Here is an 18,131-nt window from a genome sequence, read left to right as displayed (position 1 = left end):
GGGTAGATACAGAGAAACAATGGTGGGGAAATCAAGACCAAGGGGGATAAGTCTTAAAATTAGAGCCAGGCCATTTAGGAATGACATCAGGAAACACTTTTCCCATAAAGGGTGATGGGAATCTGGAACTCGCTACCCAAAAAATCTGTGGATCAACAAAAATTTTCGAGATCAAAAATGAATAGATTTTTTTTTATTGGGTAAGGTTATCAAATAATATGGGTCAAAGCAGGTATGTGCAGTTTGGGTGCAGATCAGTCATGATCTAACGGAATGGTACAGGCTCGAAGGGCTAGATGGCCTCCTCCTGTTGCTATGGGGAATGTAATGTATTTATAATTTCATCATTCAGATGGCCTGATCACAATTGAAAAAGGAAATTTCCTACTAAATCTATTACCCTTGCTTGCATTCATCAACCATCCATCACTCTTGCTTCAAACCAGCAGAGCCCTAAGCCCCAGAAATTCTTACCCCTGTTATCCAAAGCATTCATCACAAGCGTAAACTGCCGGAAGAATTCCACATTATAACCTGGGCTGTGGGAAACAAAAGTGAAAGCACTCTTTTAAACTGGTGTCCACAAACAAGATGAAAAAAATCAAAACTACATACCACTGTCACAACAGTTCTTTCAGAACATTACATTCTCTTGTAATTCTGCATGATAATTCCCAACCTATTGGCCATCACCCCAAAAGATTAGAAATCTAATAGAGAAAATTCTGGGATCATGGCAAGAGGGGAAAGTAAGGAGCTGCACACAGGTCATTGTGCATTGCAGAGCATGAGCTTCAGATACCTCTGGATGGAGCTGTCATGGGAGGCTCAATTCCACACTGGACAGCATCTGCACTATCTGAGCTATCGGAGCAGCAACTCATCGATCAGTCGGACAAGTAATGCCACAACAGTCAAGAATTGGGAAAGGTCACTTAATCCAACAAAGCTGAGGCTGGTAGGGCTACATTCAGATCTTGAGATGAGAAATTGCTTCTTAACTTGCTTTCAGCAAGGCTCATGTTTTTTAAAAAATTCATTCCTGATCTCCTTGCTTGATTGAATGGACTCGAAGTCTCCCAACATAACAGGCCTTGGTGGCGCATCTGTGGACACTTGGAATCTTTATGAAGTAAAGGAAGTAAAAGCCTTTTTTTGGTCTCTGTTTTAATTTGACCTTGGCAAGGCTGACATTTACTGCCCCATCCCTAATTACCCTCAAGAGGGTGCTGGTTGGCTAACTTCTTGAACTGCTACAGTCTGTGTGGTTTGGGGGCTCCCACTGCGCTGGTAGGTAGGGAGTTCCAGCATCTTGGAATTTAAAAAAAACTGATATCAATAAAAGTCACCACAAAACTGTCAGATTCTCATTAAAACCTCAATTCATTCAACGGTAGCAAACTTGCCATCCTTATTGGTCTGGGTCTATAGTTACTCCAGTCCCACACCAACATGGTTGACTCTTAACTGCCCTTTGAAATGGCCCAGCAAGTCAATCAGTTGCAGCAAACAACATTTGAACCTAATGCAACAATAGGACTTTTAAAGAAGTGACTGAAAATCCAATTACCGGTCCAGCATGCTATGAGAAGATGAAGTGTACATAGAGATCAGCAAGGTTAAATGAAGATACTTTGAGACGCCCTGAAGGTGGTGAAAGGTGCTATGTAAATGCTAGTTCTTTAAGTGTGTTGACGGGAACAGGCACTGTCTGACCAGGAAAGCAGCACTGGGCTACCATAGCTCAAGGTGCATTCTCACTCTTCAGATTCACAACCAGTCCTCCATTTCTCAGGTAACACAGCAGCTCTCCCAATCACTGCTTTAAAAACAAAGTACACTGTTCTGCAGACACACCCTCTGTGATCCAGAACAAGGGTGGACAAAAGATAACACTTACTTCATGATGCTGTCGTGGTAAGCTATAATCCTGGCCTCAGGGCAGAACTGTAAGGCACTCTCCTTGGCCACCTGCAAACCAAATTAAAACAGAGGATCAAACAAAATGTATTCCAGACCCATCCAAGCCAATAACAGTCTGCTGCAGATCCTGAATAGAATATGCAGCACAGAAAAAGGCCATTCAGCCCGACTAGTATGTGCTGGTGTTTCCACAAGTCTCCTTCCATTTCTTCTCATTCTTTCAGCATATCTTTCTACTTCCTTCTTTCTCATGTACCCGTCTAGTTTCCTTTTGAGCGCATCTAATCTATTTGCCTCAACCACTTCCCGTGGTAGAGTGTTCCACATTCTCTGAATAACGAAACATTTCCTTATTTCCCTATTGGATTCATTAGTACCATCTGTGGACACCTGGAATCTTTATTAAGTAAAGGAAGTAAAAGCCTTTTTTTTGGTTCTCAGTTTTAATCTGATCTTCAAATTTTTCTTTTATTCATTCTCAGGACGTGGGTGTTGCTGGCAAGGCTGACATTTACTCCCCCATCCCTAATTACCCTCAACAGGGTGGTGGTTGGCTAGCTTCTTGAACTGCTACAGTCTGTGTGGTTTGGGTGCTTCCACTGTGCTGTTAGGTCGGGAGTTCCACATGTTGGAATTTAAAAAAAATTGGTATCAATAAAAGTGACCACAAAACTGTCAGTTTCTCATTAAAAACTCACTCGCTCAACAGTAGCATGGATTCTCCCACAAGCATTTGACCGAGTATGGCATCAAGGAGCCCTAGCAAAACTGGAGTCAATGGGAATCAGGGGAAAACTCTCCACTGGCTGGAGTCATACCTAGCGCAAAGGAAGATGGTTGTGGTTGTTGGAAGTCAATCATCTCAGTCCTAGGACATCACTGCAGGAGTTCCTCAGGGTAGTGTCCTAGGCCCAACCATCTTCAGCTGCTTCATCAATGACCTTCCTTCAATCATAAGGTCAGAAGTGGGGATGTTCGCTGATGATTGCACAATGTTCAGCACCATTCACGATTCCTCAGATACTGAAGCAGCCCATGTCCATACGCAGCGAGAGCTGGACAACATCCAGGCTTGGGCTGATAAGTGACAAGTAACATTCACACCACATAAGTGCCAGGCAATGGCCATCTCAAACAAGAGAGAATCTAACCATCTCCCCTTGATGTTCAATGGCATTACCATCACTGAAACCCCCACCATCAACATCCTGGGGGTTACCATTGGCCAAAAACGGAACTGGACCAGCCATATAAATACTGTGGCTACAAGAATTCTGCAGCAAGTAACTCACCTCCTGTCTCCCCAAAGCCAGTCTGCTATCGACAAGGCACAAATCAGGAGTGTGATGGAATACTTTCCACTTGCCTGGATCAGTGCAGCTCCAAAAATACTCAAGAAGCTCGACAATATCCAGAACAAAGCAGCGCGCTTGACTGGCACCCCATCCTTCAACATTCACTCCCTTCACCACCGACACACAGTGGCAGCAGTGTGTACCATCTACAAGATGCACTGCAGCAACTTACCAAGACTCCTTAGACAGCACCTTCCAAACCTGCGACCTCTACCACGTAGGACAAGGGCAGCAAATGCGTTTGCAAGTTCACTCCAAGCAACACACAATCCTGACTTGGAAATTTGTCACAATTCCTTCACTGTCACTGGATCAAAATCCTGGAACTCCCTCCCTAACAGCAGTGTGGGAGTACCCGCAACAGATGGACAGCAGCAGTTCAAGAAGGCAGCTTACCACCAACTTCTCAAGGGCAATTAGAGACGGGCAACAAATGCTGGCCTAGCCAGGGACTCCCACATCCAATGAAACGAATAAAAAAAAATTAACTCAAACTTCTCCAAGTGCCAGTTAATTTTTTTGCCTGATTACTGTTTCTAAAACCTTACCCACCACTAATGTTAAACTGACCAGCCTGTGGTTACTCGGAATGTCCTTACACCCTTGTTTGAATAAAGGTGTCTCATTTGCCACTCTCCAATCTTCTGGCACCACCCCCATATCTAAGGAAGATTGCAAGATTATGGTAAATCCTTCTGCTATCTCCACTCCCTCTAACAACCTGGAATACAAGCCATCCAGACCAGGTGACTTATCCACTCTAAACATAGCCAGCCTTCCAGTACAACCTACCCATCCAATTCTCACCCCATCCCCCCCTTCTACTAATATTTTGTCAGCATCCTTTTCATTAGTAAACACCGATACAAAGTACAAAACACTCCATGTATTCTAGACTTGCCCTGCACCTCAAAGCATATATCATCCTCTTTTTTAAAAAAAAGACTTCTCAACTGTTCCTGCCACCTTTAAAGATTTCTGTACTGTTTCTGCACCACTTTTAAATTGCACCCTCTCATGCTTCCTACCAAAATGTATCACTTCACACTTCCCTGGTAAAATTTCATCTGCCATGCGCCTGACCATTTTACCAGCCTATGTCATAGAGAGATACAGCACTGAAACAGGCCCTTCGGCCCGAGTCTGTGCCAACCAACAACCACCCATTTATACTAATCCTACATTAATCCCATAGGCAACAGCTATGCAGTCATATTCAGCTGGCCTCAGACACCGGAAACATCAGAGGAATGTATGATGGCATGAAGAGAGCTCTTGGGCCAACCATCAAGAAGATCGCCCCCCTCAAATCTAAATCGGGGGACATAATCACTGACCAATGCAAACAGATGGACCGCTGGGTTGAGCACTACCTAGAACTGTACTCCAGGGAGAATGCTGTCACTGAGACTGCCCTCAATGCAGCCCAGCCTCTACCAGTCATGGATGAGCTGGACATACAGCCAACCAAATCGGAACTCAGTGATGCCATTGATTCTCTAGCCAGCGGAAAAGCCCCTGGGAAGGACAGCATTACCCCTGAAATAATCAAGAGTGCCAAGCCTGCTATACTCTCAGCACTACATGAACTGCTATGCCTGTGCTGGGACGAGGGAGCAGTACCCCAGGACATGCGCGATGCCAACATTATCACCCTCTATAAAAACAAAGGTGACCACGGTGACTGCAACAACTACCGTGGAATCTCCCTGCTCAGCATAGTGGGGAAAGTCTTTGCTCGAGTCGCTCTGAACAGGCTCCAGAAGCTGGTCGAGCGCGTCTACCCTGAGGCACAGTGTGGCTTTCGTGCAGAGAGATCGACCATTGACATGCTGTTCTCCCTTCGTCAGATACAGGAGAAATGCCGTGAACAACAGATGCCCCTCTACATTGCTTTCATTGATCTCACCAAAGCCTTTGACCTCGTCAGCAGACGTGGTCTCTTCAGACTACTAGAAAAGATCGGATGTCCACCAAAGCTACTAAGTATCATCACCTCATTCCATGACAATATGAAAGGCACAATTCAACATGGTGGCTCCTCATCAGAGCCCTTTCCTATCCTGAGTGGTGTGAAACAGGGCTGTGTTCTCGCACCCACACTTTTTGGGATTTTCTTCTCCCTGCTGCTTTCACATGCGTTCAAATCCTCTGAAGAAGGAATTTTCCTCCACACAAGATCAGGGGGCAGGTTGTTCAACCTTGCCCGTCTAAGAGCGAAGTCCAAAGTACGGAAAGTCCTCATCAGAGAACTCCTCTTTGCTGACGATGCTGCTTTAACATCTCACACTGAAGAGTGCCTGCAGAGTCTCATCGACAGGTTTGCGGCTGCCTGCAATTAATTTGGCCTAACCATCAGCCTCAAGAAAACGAACATCATGGGGCAGGACGTCAGAAATGCTCCATCCATCAATATTGGCGACCACGCTCTGGAAGTGGTTCAAGAGTTCACCTACCTAGGCTCAACTATCACCAGTAACCTGTCTCTAGATGCAGAAATCAACAAGCGCATGGGTAAGGCTTCCACTGCTATGTCCAGACTGGCCAAGAGAGTGTGGGAAAATGGCGCACTGACACGGAACACAAAAGTCCGAGTGTATCAGGCCTGTGTCCTCAGTACCTTGCTCTACGGCAGCGAGGCCTGGACAACGTATGCCAGCCAAGAGCGACGTCTCAATTCATTCCATCTTCGCTGCCTTCGGAGAATACTTGGCATCAGGTGGCAGGACTATATCTCCAACACAGAAGTCCTTGAAGCGGCCAACACCCCCAGCTTATACACACTACTGAGTCAGCGGCGCTTGAGATGGCTTGGCCATGCGAGCCGCATGGAAGATGGCAGGATCCCCAAAGACACATTGTACAGCGAGCTCGCCACTGGTATCAGACCCACCAGCCGTCCATGTCTCCGCTATAAAGACGTCTGCAAACGCGACATGAAATCGTGTGACATTGATCACAAGTCGTGGGAGTCAGTTGCCAGCATTCGCCAGAGCTGGCGGGCAGCCATAAAGACAGGGCTAAATTGTGGCGATTCGAAGAGACTTAGTAGTTGGCAGGAAAAAAGACAGAGGCGCAAGGGGAGAGCCAACTGTGCAACAGCCCCGACAAACAAATTTCTCTGCAGCACCTGTGGAAGAGCCTGTCACTCCAGAATTGGCCTTTATAGCCATTCCAGGCGCTGCTTCACAAACCACTGACCACCTCCAGGCGCGTATCCATTGTCTCTCGAGATAAGGAGGCCCAAAAGAAAAAAGAAGAACATTAATCCCATATTCCTACCACTTCCCCACCATTCTCCTACCACCTACCTACACTAGGGGCAATTTACAATGGCCAATTTACCTATCAACCTGCAAGTCTTTGGCTGTGGGAAGAAACTGGAGCATCCGGCGGAAACCCACGTGGTCACAGGGAGAACTTGCAAACTCCGTACAGGCAGTACCCAGAACCAAACTTGGGTCACTGGAGCTGGGAGGCTACGGTGCTAACCACTGCGCCACTCTGCCATCCTGCATCGGATGCTATCCTCCTCAGTGTTTGCTTTGCGAAATTCATATCATCTGCAAACTTTAAAATTATGCCATGTACACCCAAGTTCAGGTCATTAATATATAATTTAAAAAAAAGTGTCTGAATACTGACCCCTAGGGAACATCGCTATATACTTCCCCCTTCAGTCTGAAAAAAATTGCTCACCGTACTCTTCTGCTTTTTATCTCTTAGTTTGTATCCATGCTGCCACTGTCCCTTTAATCCCATGGGCATTAAATTTGCCAGGTCTATTCTGTGATACTTGTTAAGCACCTTTTGAAAGTTCATATACACAACATCAACTGCATAACCTTCTCTGTTTCATCAAAGAACCCAATCAAGTTAGTCAAACACCATTTTCCTTTAAGAAATCCCCATTGATGGCTTTGCCAATTACCTTAACTCTGTGTCCACTGGTTACCGACCCTTCTGCCTCTGGAAACAGTTTCTCATTTTGTACTTTATCAAAACCCTTCATGATTTTGCAAACCTCCCCTTAATCTTCTCTACTCTAAGGAGAACAATCCAAGTTTCCTTAGTCTCTCCACATAACTGAAGTCCCAGATCATTGGTACACAGTGGGAGAGTGGGGGAGAAACGTACCTGGGTTGTGAAAAGTGTTATATAAAATGCAAGATTTTTCTTTGTTGCTGTAAGAAGCTTAAAGAAGAAGGCAGAATGAAGAACAGCTATTCCAACAGGCTGTGTACAATTCATAGAGTCTCCTCAGCCTAATCTCCCAACACAAGGGAGGCAAATAATTTCACAGAAAGCTGCCAGGAGGAGGAAACAGCGAAGTTTCGTCCTGAGCTGGAACCTTTCCATTTACAGGGTCACTGCCCAGATGAAAACCCAACAGGAAAGGTCTAGCTTTTTAAGTGTGATTTTTTAAAAAAAGTAGTCATGAAACAATAAAACCATTAATGTAGAACATCACAAAGTGCTTTATAGAGGCAAGGAAAAACAGGAGCCAAGTCTCTCACCTGAGCTTTTGACTTTCCAACATGCTTCTTCTGGAAGAGAAATTGTCGGTTGAGGTTGCTGACATCGATAGTATCCAAATCCACCTATAAACAAGTGAAGGTAGATCATTACAAGTCTAATCTTTTGCAGAGATGACACAACAGTGAAATAAACCTTCAGGATCGGAACCATCTCTCAGTATATTCTTAATCACAAACCAGACATTTGTCCACAAGGAGACTGGGGAATTTGAAAAAAGAAATCTGAAGGACAAATGTACCAGGTCTGAACCTGGAAGCTCTCCTCCAATAATACCCTGAATCAGGAAATCAATGCATGGGAGAATTCACACCCAAACAATGAGCAGCACTGAGAGGACAGGCTGATAAACAATTTCATAAACCTATTTTTTGAAAAAGCATATTCGATGTGAGGTTTTACAAACTGGGACACGGTAATGTGTTAATGTTAATCCTGGACAAATCATTGGTAAGGCCACAGTTAGAATACAATCTGATTCTAATTCAAAACTGTTTATTTGCTTGAAAGTTCAGATAAAGCAATTTGATAAAATAAAAGGAGACTTTTTGTCGCACTATTTTAATTTAAATTAACATATTAAGCAACCTTAAGGAACAAAACGTAATGTACCCAGTTTTGGATATACCACTTTAGGAAGCAAGTCAAAGTCCTGGAGGGTGCGCTGAAGTGATTTATTATGATGCCAGGGATCAGAGGCTGTAGCTACGAGGAGAGAAGAGAGAACCTGGAGTTCTTTTCATTAGAACAGAGAAAATCTGAAGAAAATGTTGAAAATAAGGCAGATTTTTGATAAACTAAACTGAGAAAACTATTTCCACCGTTTGGTGAATCAGTAACTATAGTAAAGCTCTGGTTGAGCCCCAACTGGAATACTGCGTTCAGTTCTGGTCACCACACTTCAGGAAGGATGTGAGGGTCCTTGAGAAGGTGCAGAGGAGATTTACCAGAATGGTTCCAAAGATGGGGGATTTTAGTTACAAGGCTAGGTTGGAAAAGCTGGGTTTGTTCTCCTTAGAACAAAGGAGATTGAGGGGAAATTTAATAGAAGTGTATGAGATTATGACAGGTTTAGCTACGTTAGACAAAGAAAAACTGTTCCCATTAACTAATGGTACAAGGACCAGGAACAGAGATTGAAGGTTTTGGGCAAGAGATACAAGGGGAATATGAGGAAGAATATTTTTACACAGCAGGTGCTAATGACCAGGAACTCGCTGCCCACAAGGGTGATGGAAGTGGAGACGATCAATGACTTCAAGAGGAAGTTGGATGGCCACTTGAGAGAAATAAATTTGCAGGGCTATGGGGATCGAGCAGGGGAGTGGGACTGACTGCATAGCTCTGTGGAGAGACAGCATGGACTCAATGGGCCGAATGGTCTCCTTCTTTGCCACAAATTACTCAATGACACAAATTTAAGATGCTCACAAAAGAACAAAGAATATTTTTATGGAGAGCATTTTAGGATACGGGATTGCCAGATCTGAAACAGTGGGAAAGCAGAATCCAGAATAGCTTTCAAAAGGGTAAAGGAGAGAAGGCATGGGATGGGATTTGAGGGAGATAGCTCTTTCAAAGTACCAGCACTGGTGCAATGGTCCAAATAGAACAGGAAGAATAAGCTTTTCATATAGTGTCTTATCGCAGCATCACTGTCTCAAAGTGTCTGACACAATGAAGCACTGAATGCAACTAGTGCAGTCAATCTAAAGTACCAGCACTTTCATGTGATGTACTGCTTTGTAATTGTTTATTCCTTCTTTAACTTTATGCCCGATTATTTCAGCTCCTGCTGTTGCTACGGAACATTCCCCCTCTTCTATTCTAACAGCAACGCTTCAGGGCCCAAAAGTAGGTATTTTGCCAGTATATAACTTAATCTAACCTAAAGCTACTGTGCACAATCTGGAAGTGAAAGTCACCGCAGGTTCACCCTGGGATGTCAGCCTTAGTTCAGTGGGTAGTACACTCGTCTGAGTCAGATGGTTGCAGGTTCAAGTTCCACTCCAAAGACTTGAACTCAAAATCTAACCTGACGCTCCAGTGCAGTACTGAGGGAGTGCTGCACTGTCAGAGTTACCGTTTCTCGGGGACATTAAATCGAGGCCCAGATTGACCTCTCAGGTGGATGTGAAAGATCCCAGGGCACAATTGCAAAGAGGAGCAGGGGAGTTCTCCATGGTGCCCTAACCAATATTTATCCTTCAATCAACATCACAAAAACAGATCATCTAACAATTTATCTTATCACTGTGTGCAAATTGTCGTGTTACCCCCCTCCCTCCATCATTGAAACGTGACTACACTGCAAAGGTACTTCACTGACTATAAAGCGCTTTGGGATGTCCTGAAAGGCACTATATAAATGCAAGTCTTTCTTTACTGCGGAACCTTGTACAAACTGCTTTCAATATGGGGCTGTGTGAACTCGCTACTGAAACAACACACAGATTAGGTTAGCGGTCTTTTTATTCACATGCCTCAGTCATGTTGGTCAGCTAATGTTCCTGCAGTCTCCATTTTGACTTGTGACACAGATCAGTTCATTCCAAAGGGAATATTGATGACTGGGAACATTTTACAAAGGTTTGTCCGTGACTATAATACTGTTGACTGGGGAATAAATATTAGCCGAGACATTAGGAGAACTCTCCTGGCTCTTCAAATAGTGCTACGGGATCTTTTGTGTCAACCTGAACAGACAGATAGGCCTCATTTTAAACCCTCTTCAGAAAGGCACCTCTAATTATGGGCAGCTCAAACCTTCGCGTCTCCCAATGGCTCCAGGCTGAGGTTCAGTGGGATATCCCCAGTGGATCCTGGTGCTGAGGAATCACAGTCCTGAGCTCCTGCAATGTGCTCTCTCCCCAGGCACAATCACCCTGCCTCACCCACAGCCCAGGGGGCAGTCTCTCTTCAAGCCACCACCCACCCCACCCCGTGAACAATCTCCACCCCATCTCTCTCCCACCACCTCACCCACAGCCCGGAACACCCTCAACTCCACTGACAGTTAGGGGAGCCCTCCCACCATCACCATGCACAGCCAGGTGATGCCCTTCCCCCACAGCCCGGGGACACCCTCACCCAAACCGATAGCTAGAGAACACCCGCTCCCCCACCAATCATCCACAGCTAAGGGACACCACCCAACCACCCAGAGCCAGGAGACCCCCATACCCCCCGCCTCATCCACAGCCAGGGGGACACTCTCCTCTCCCCTCCCCCACCCAACAGTCCGGAAGGACACCCTCCAAACCCCTCCCCCACAGCCCAGGGGCCACCCTCCAAACCCCTCCCCCACAGCCCAGGTGGACACCCTCCCCACCCCTCCTCCACAACCCGGGGGAGGGGGACACCCTCCCCACAACCCAGGGGACGCCCTCCAAACCCCTCCTCCACAGCCCAGGTGGACACCCTCCCCACCCCTCCTCCACAACCCGGGGGAGGGGGACACCCTCCCCACAACCCAGGGGACGCCCTCCAAACCCCTCCTCCACAACCCGGGGGACACCCTCCCCACCCCTCCTCCACAGCCCGGGGGATACCCTCCAAACCCCTCCTCCACAACCCGGGGGACACCCTCCCCACCCCTCCCCCACAGCCCAGGGGATACCATCTCCTTTCCGTTCCCACTGGACGCTAAAAGCCGGATTTAAAGTTCGGAGCGAGTCCCAGGACCGAGACCTCATCCTCCCATCTGTCCTCCATGGCGAGGCCTCTCTCCCGAACGCCGCCACCTCATATCCCGCCTTTCCCGCGCCTTGGCCCGGCCGGCCTTCCCGCAGCCTCGAATTTTCCTTCCTTACCACCTCGATGTCCCTGAAGCCGCCAAGAACCAGGTTTTTGAGGAGCTCGCAGCCGATGCCACCAGCGCCCACCACCAGCAACCGGCACTTGGACAACCGCTCCGACAGAGCGCGGGACAGTGGGCCAACCAGCGCCATGTTGCTCAGCCAAAGGACCCAAACTCAGCCAGCGCTCGCCGAGAAAAGCCGAGGACTCGACCGCGGCCTCCGCAGGCAGCGCCACCCATAGGAACCGGCAATGAGTCCTCCAAACACAGCGCCACCCATAGGAACCGGCAATGAGTCCTCCAAACACAGCGCCACCCATAGGAACCGGCAATGAGTCCTCCAAACACAGCGCCACCCATAGGAACCGGCAATGAGTCCTCCAAACACAGCGCCACCCACAGGAACCGGCAATGAGTCCTCCAAACACAGCGCCACCCACAGGAACTGGCAAAGAGTCCTCCAAGCACAGCGCCACCCACAGGAACTTAAAGAGTCCTCCAAGCACAGCGCCACCTACAGGAACTGGGAAGGAGTCCTCCAAGCACAGCGCCACCTACAGGAACCGGCAAAGTGTCCTGCAAACACAGCGCCTCCCACAGGAACCGGCACTGGCTCCTCCCACCACAGCGCAATCTTTTAGTACAAGTCGTAGTGTCATTTGCGGAACAGAAAGAGGTAATTCGGCCCATCGAGTCCATGCCGGCTCTCCACAGATCTATCCAGTCAGTCCCTTCGTTCCCCATAGCCCTGCAAGTTTATTCAAGCGATCATCCAATTTCCTTTTGAAGTCACTGATTGATTCCGCTACCACCAGCCTTGTGGACAGTGAGTTCCAGGTCATTACCACCCGCTGTGGAAACAAGTTCTTCCTCACATTCCCCCTGCATCTCTTGCCCAAAACCCTCAAATCTGTATCCCCTAGTCCTTGTACCATCAGTTAATGGGAATAGTTTTCTTCAACATGGGGGGACAGTGGTGATATAAAAACAGAAAGTGCTGGAAATACTCAGCATCTGTGGAAAGACGACAAAAAACATTTCCACCCAGAGGATGGTGATGATCTGAACTCACTGCCTGAAAGGGAGATTGAGGCAGAAACCCTCAACTCATTCAAAAGGAGTCTGGATATGCACCTCAAGTGCTGTAATCCGCAGGGCTACGGGCCAGGTGGGATTAGAATGGGTGGATCGTTTTTCAGCCGGCACAGACACGATGGGCCAAGTGGCCTCTTTCTGTGCCTTAAACTTTCTATAATTCTACCATGCTGCCAGACCTGCTAAGTATTTCCAGCACTTTCTGTTTTTAATTTCAGCTTTCCAACATTTGCAGTATTTTGTTTGTACATTAGTGATAGTTGTGTCACGAAAGCGTGCTATGCCGGATGATGATTTTTATTATTCCACCGGCTGGAAACCTAAATTAAATACTTAAAAAGGAAATAAGGAGCAGATAAAAGATGACTGCTAGCAGCTAAAATGGCCACTGCAATTTGCGTCACTATATCCTACATTTCAATGCATCGAGATAGAGACGTTTTGTCTGCTCAGTCCCAGCAAGAACACTTTCCTGGGAATTTTGAATGAACAACCTGTCCTGTCCCCATTAACAAGATATTAAAGGATCACAGGAAATAGGAGCAGGAGTAGGCCATTCAGCCCATCAAGCCTGCTCTGCCATTCAGACAGATCATGGCTGATAATCCACCTCTATGCTATTATTTCCCACTATCCCAATATCCCTTGATGTCATTCGTATCGAGATATCTATCGATTTCTGCCTTTAACATGCTCAATCATTGAGCTTCCACAGCCCTTTGGGGTAGAGAATTCCACAGATTCACAACCCTCTGAGTAAAGAAATTCCTCCTCATCTCAGTCTTAAATGGCCTGCCCCTTATTCTGAGACTGTGTCCCCGGGTTCTAGACTCATCAATCAGAGGAAACACCCTATTCACATCCACCCTGTCACACCATGCAAGTTTTAATGAGATCTTTTTATTCATTCATGGGATGTGGGCGTCGCTGGCCAGGCCAGCATTTATTGCCCACCCTAATTGCCCTTGAGAAGATGGTGGTGAGCTGCCTTCTTGAACTGCTGCAGTCCATGTGGGGTAGGTACACCCACAGTGCTGTTAGGAAGGGAGTTCCAGGATTTTGACCCAGTGACAGTGAAGGAACGGCGATATAGTTCCAAGTCAGGATGGCGTGTGACTTGGAGGGGAACTTGCAGGTGGTGGTGTTCCCATGCATTTGCTGCCCTTGTCCTTCCAGTTGGTAGAGGTCATGGGTTTGGAAGGTGCTGTCTAAGGAGCCTTGGTGCGTTGCTGCAATGCATCTTGTAGATGGTACACACTGCTGCCACTGTGAGTCGGTGGTGGAGAGAGTGAATGTTTGTAGATGGGGTGCCAATCAAGCAGGCTGCTTTGTCCTGGATGGTGTTGAGCTTCTTGAGTGTTGTTGGAGCTGGACCCATCCAGGCAAGTGGAGAGTATTCCATCACACTCCTGATTTGTGCCTTGTAGATGGTGGACAGGCTTTGGGGAGTCAGGAGGTGAGTTACTCACTGCAGAATTCCCAGCCTCTGACCTGCTCTTGTAACCATGGTATTTATATGGCTACTCCAGTTCAGTTTCTGGTCAATGGTAACCCCCAGGATGTTGATAATGGGGGATTCAGTGATGGTAATGCCATTGAATGTCAAGGGGAGATGGTTAGATTCTCTCTTGTTTGAGATGGCCATTGCCTGGCACTTGTGTGGCGTGAATGTTACTTGCCACTTATCAGCTCAAGCCTCGATACTGTCCAAGTCTTGCTGCATATGGACATGGGCTGCTTCAGTGTCTGAGGAGTCGCGAATGGTGCTAAATATTGTGCAATCATCAGCGAACATCCCCACTTCTGACCTTATGATGGAAGGAAGGTCAGTGATGAAGCAGCTGAAGATGGTTGGGCCTAGGACACTACCCTGAGGAACTCATCTCATTCTTCAAAATTCTAGAGAATACAGGCCCACTTTCTGCAGTCTCTCCCCAGAAGACAATTCCATCATCTCAGGGATTAGTCTGGTGAACCTCCGTTGCACTCCCTCTATAGCGAGTATATTCTTCCTTAGATAAGGAGACCAAAACTGTACACAATACTCCAGGTGCGGTCTCACCAAGGCTCTATACAATTGCAGCAAGACTTCTTTACTCCTGTCCTCAAATCCCCTTGCAATGAAGGCCAACATACCATTTGCCTTCTTAATTGCTTGCTGCACCTGCATACTAGCTTCTTGTGACTCGTGAACAAGGACACCCAGGTCTCTTTGGACATCAACACTTCCCAACCTCTCACCATTTAAGAAATACTCTGCCTTTTTGTTATTTCAACCAAAGTGGATCACTTCACATTTATTCACATTATATTCCATCTGCCATGTTCTGGCCCATTCATTTAGCCTGTCCAAATCCTCTTGAAGCCTCCTAGCATCCTCCACACAACTTACATTCCCTCCTAGTTTTGTGTCTTCTGCAAATTTGGAAATATCACAATTGGTCCCATTCCCCAAATCATTGATATAGATTGTGAACAGCTGTGGTCCAAGCACTGATCCTTGCAGTATCCCACGACTAACAGCCTGCCATCCTGATAATGAGCCATTTATTCCACTCTCTGCTTTCTCTCTGTTAACTAATTCTCAATCCATTGCAGTATATTAGAGCACGTGATGGGGGAATAATTTTGTTCACTAACCTCTTGTGTGGGACCTTAGCAAAAGCCTTCTGAAAATCCAAATACACCACATCCACTTGTTCTCTCTTATTTATGCGACAAGAAATATCCTCAAAAAACTCCAAAACTTTTGTCAAACATGATTTCCCTTTCAAGTCGTGGGAGTCAGTTGCCAGCGATCGCCAGAGCTGGCGGGCAGCCATAAAGGCGGGGCTAAAGAGTGGCGAGTCGAAGAGACTTAGCAGTTGGCAGGAAAAAAGACAGAAGCGCAAGGGGAGAGCCATCTGTGTAACAGCCCCGACAATCAATTTTATCTGTAGCACCTGTGGAAGAGTCTGTCACTCTAGAATTGGCCTTTATAGCCACTCCAGGCGCTGCTTCACAAACCACTGACCACCTCCAGGCGCTTACCCACTGTCTCTTGAGACAAGGAGGCCAAAGAAAAAAAGATTTCCCTTTCACAAATCTGTGTTCACTCTGCCCAATCATATCATTATTTTCCAAGTATCCAGTTATCTCATCGTTTGTAATAGATTCTAACATTTTCCGTACTACTGTCATCAAACTAACAGGTCTGTAGTTCTCCATTTTCTCTCTCACTCCCTTCTTAAATAGCGGGGTTACATTTGCTACTTTCCAGTCTGCAGGAACCCTTCCAGAATCTACAGAATTTTTAAAGATAACAACCAATGCATCCACTATCTCTATAATCACCTCCTTCAATACTCTAGGATGTAGCTCATCTGGCCCAGGGGATTTATAAACTTTCAATCTAATTAATTTTTCAAATACTATCTCTTAATTGATACTAATTTCTTCCAGTTCTTCATTTTTACATGTCCATTGGTTCCCTAGTATTTCTGGGAGATTTTCTATATCTTCCTCCGTGAAGACAGACACAAAGTAATTGTTTAGTCTCTCTGCCATTTCCTCATTCTCCACCACAAACTCTCCTGTCTCCACCTGCAATGGACCCACATTCGTCCTTGCTAATCTGAGCCTTTTCACATACCGAAAGAAGCTTTTTCAGTCCACCTTTATGTTTCTAGCTAGCTTGCATTCATAATCTCGTTTCCCTTTCTTTATCAGTTTCTTGGTCCTCTTTTGTTGGATTCAAAATTGCTCCCAATCCTTGAGCTTACCACTTTTTCTGGCCACCTTATAAGCCACTTCCTTTGACCTAATGCAATCCTTGACTTCTTTCAGTAGCCACAGTTGCTTCACCTTTCCTATTGTTTTTTTTTGTCTTAGATGAATGTATATTTGTTGTAAACCATATAATACTTCATTATATACCAGCCATTGCTTGTCTATCGTCAAATCTTTTAATGTGTTTTCCCAATCCACCATAGCCAACTTGCTCCTCGTACCTTCATATGTTCATATTTAAGGCCCTAGTTTCAGAATGAACTATGTCTCTTTCAAACTTAATGTAGAATTCTATCATATTGTGGTCACTATTTCCCAAAGGCTCGTTTACAGCAAAGTTATTAATTAACCCTTTCTCATTACATAATACTAAATCTAAAATAGCCCGATCCCTAGTTGGTTCTTCAACGTACTGCTCTAGAAACCCATCTCGTACACACTCCAGGAATTCATCCTCCGCAGCATTCATGCTAATTAGGTTTACCCAGTCTATGTGTAAATTGAAGTCACCCATTATTACTGTATTGCCCATGCTAATTTCCTGATTTATACCATGCCCAATATTACCACTACAGTTTGGCCTATAAACAACTCCCTCCAATATTTGCTGCCCCTTGCTGTTTCTTAGCTCCACCCAAACTGATTCTACATCTTCCTCCTTCGATCTAAGATCCTCTCTCATTAATGTACTGAACTTGTCCCTTATTAACAATGCTACCCCACCTCCTTTTCCCTTCCGCCTATCCTTGCCAAATAACGAATATCGCTGAATATTCAGTTCCCTGTCCTGGTCACCCTGTAACCATGTCTCCATAATGGCAATTAAATCATACCCATTTACCTCTATTTGTGCCTTCAAATCATCCACCTTGCTGTGAATGCTGTATGCATTCAGATAGAGTGCCATTAACTTTGTCTTAACATTATTCCTCATTCTGATCCTATTTAATGTTTGTCTTTATCTCGTCTGCCTTCTAATTTCGCTTACTACTTCTCTACTTCCTGTTACTAGTTTTGCTTCCCTCCAATCTGAGCTCCCTCTTAGGTTCCGAACCCCCTGACAATTTAGTTTAAACCCTCCCCCACAACAATAGCAAATCTCCTTGCGAGGATATTTGTCCCAGTCCTGCTAAGGTGCAGCCCGTCCATCTTGTACCGGTCCCACCTGCCCCAGAACAGGTCCCCACATGCCTCAGAAAACTGATGCCCTCCCTCCTACACCAATTCTCCAGCCACGTGTTAAATCATTTAATCCTCCTATTCCTATGCTCACTGGCACATGGCATTGGGAGTAATCCTGACATTACCGCTTTTGAGGTCCTGCTTTTTAATTTCTTTCCTAACTCCTTAAACTCTGCTTCCAGGACCTTATCCCTCTTCTTACCTATGTCGCTGGTAACAATGTGGACCATGACTTCTGGCTGTTCACCCTCCCAGAAGAATGTCCTGCAGCCACTTTGTGACATCCTTGACCCTGGCACCGGGCAGGAAACACACCGTCCTGGAATCATGTCTACGGCCGCAGAAACACCCGTCAGTTCCTCTGACTAACGAATCCCCTATCACTATTATCCTTCCACTCTTCTTCCTCCCTTCCTGTGCAGCTGAGCCACCCTTGGTGCCTTGGACTTGGCTCTTGCTGCACTCCTCTGAGG

General features: G+C 46.2%; 1 protein-coding gene across 2 annotated transcripts in view; it reads right to left on the bottom strand.

The window, feature by feature from the left end:
• uba2 (ubiquitin-like modifier activating enzyme 2) overlaps positions 1-11,828 on the bottom strand; it is a 66,988-nt gene extending 55,160 nt beyond the window's left edge. Inside the window, exons 1-4 of one of the 2 annotated variants that reach the window (XM_068049039.1) lie at positions 11,627-11,828; positions 7,796-7,879; positions 1,901-1,971; positions 475-539 (exon numbers count right to left, since the gene is read on the bottom strand). In XM_068049039.1, the coding sequence (XP_067905140.1) occupies positions 475-539; positions 1,901-1,971; positions 7,796-7,879; positions 11,627-11,764 (358 nt within the window). In that variant the 5' untranslated portion in view covers positions 11,765-11,828. The remainder of the gene's footprint in view (positions 1-474; positions 540-1,900; positions 1,972-7,795; positions 7,880-11,626) is intronic. The other variant, XM_068049038.1, reaches the window with a different exon arrangement.
• Between the last annotated feature and the right edge of the window lie 6,303 nt (positions 11,829-18,131).

Source organism: Heterodontus francisci, chromosome 17, assembly GCF_036365525.1.
Source record: "Heterodontus francisci isolate sHetFra1 chromosome 17, sHetFra1.hap1, whole genome shotgun sequence".
In the NCBI taxonomy this organism is placed as follows: domain Eukaryota; kingdom Metazoa; phylum Chordata; class Chondrichthyes; order Heterodontiformes; family Heterodontidae; genus Heterodontus; species Heterodontus francisci.
Note: the sequence above shows the minus strand (reverse complement) of the source record. Positions and strands in the feature narration are given on the sequence as shown.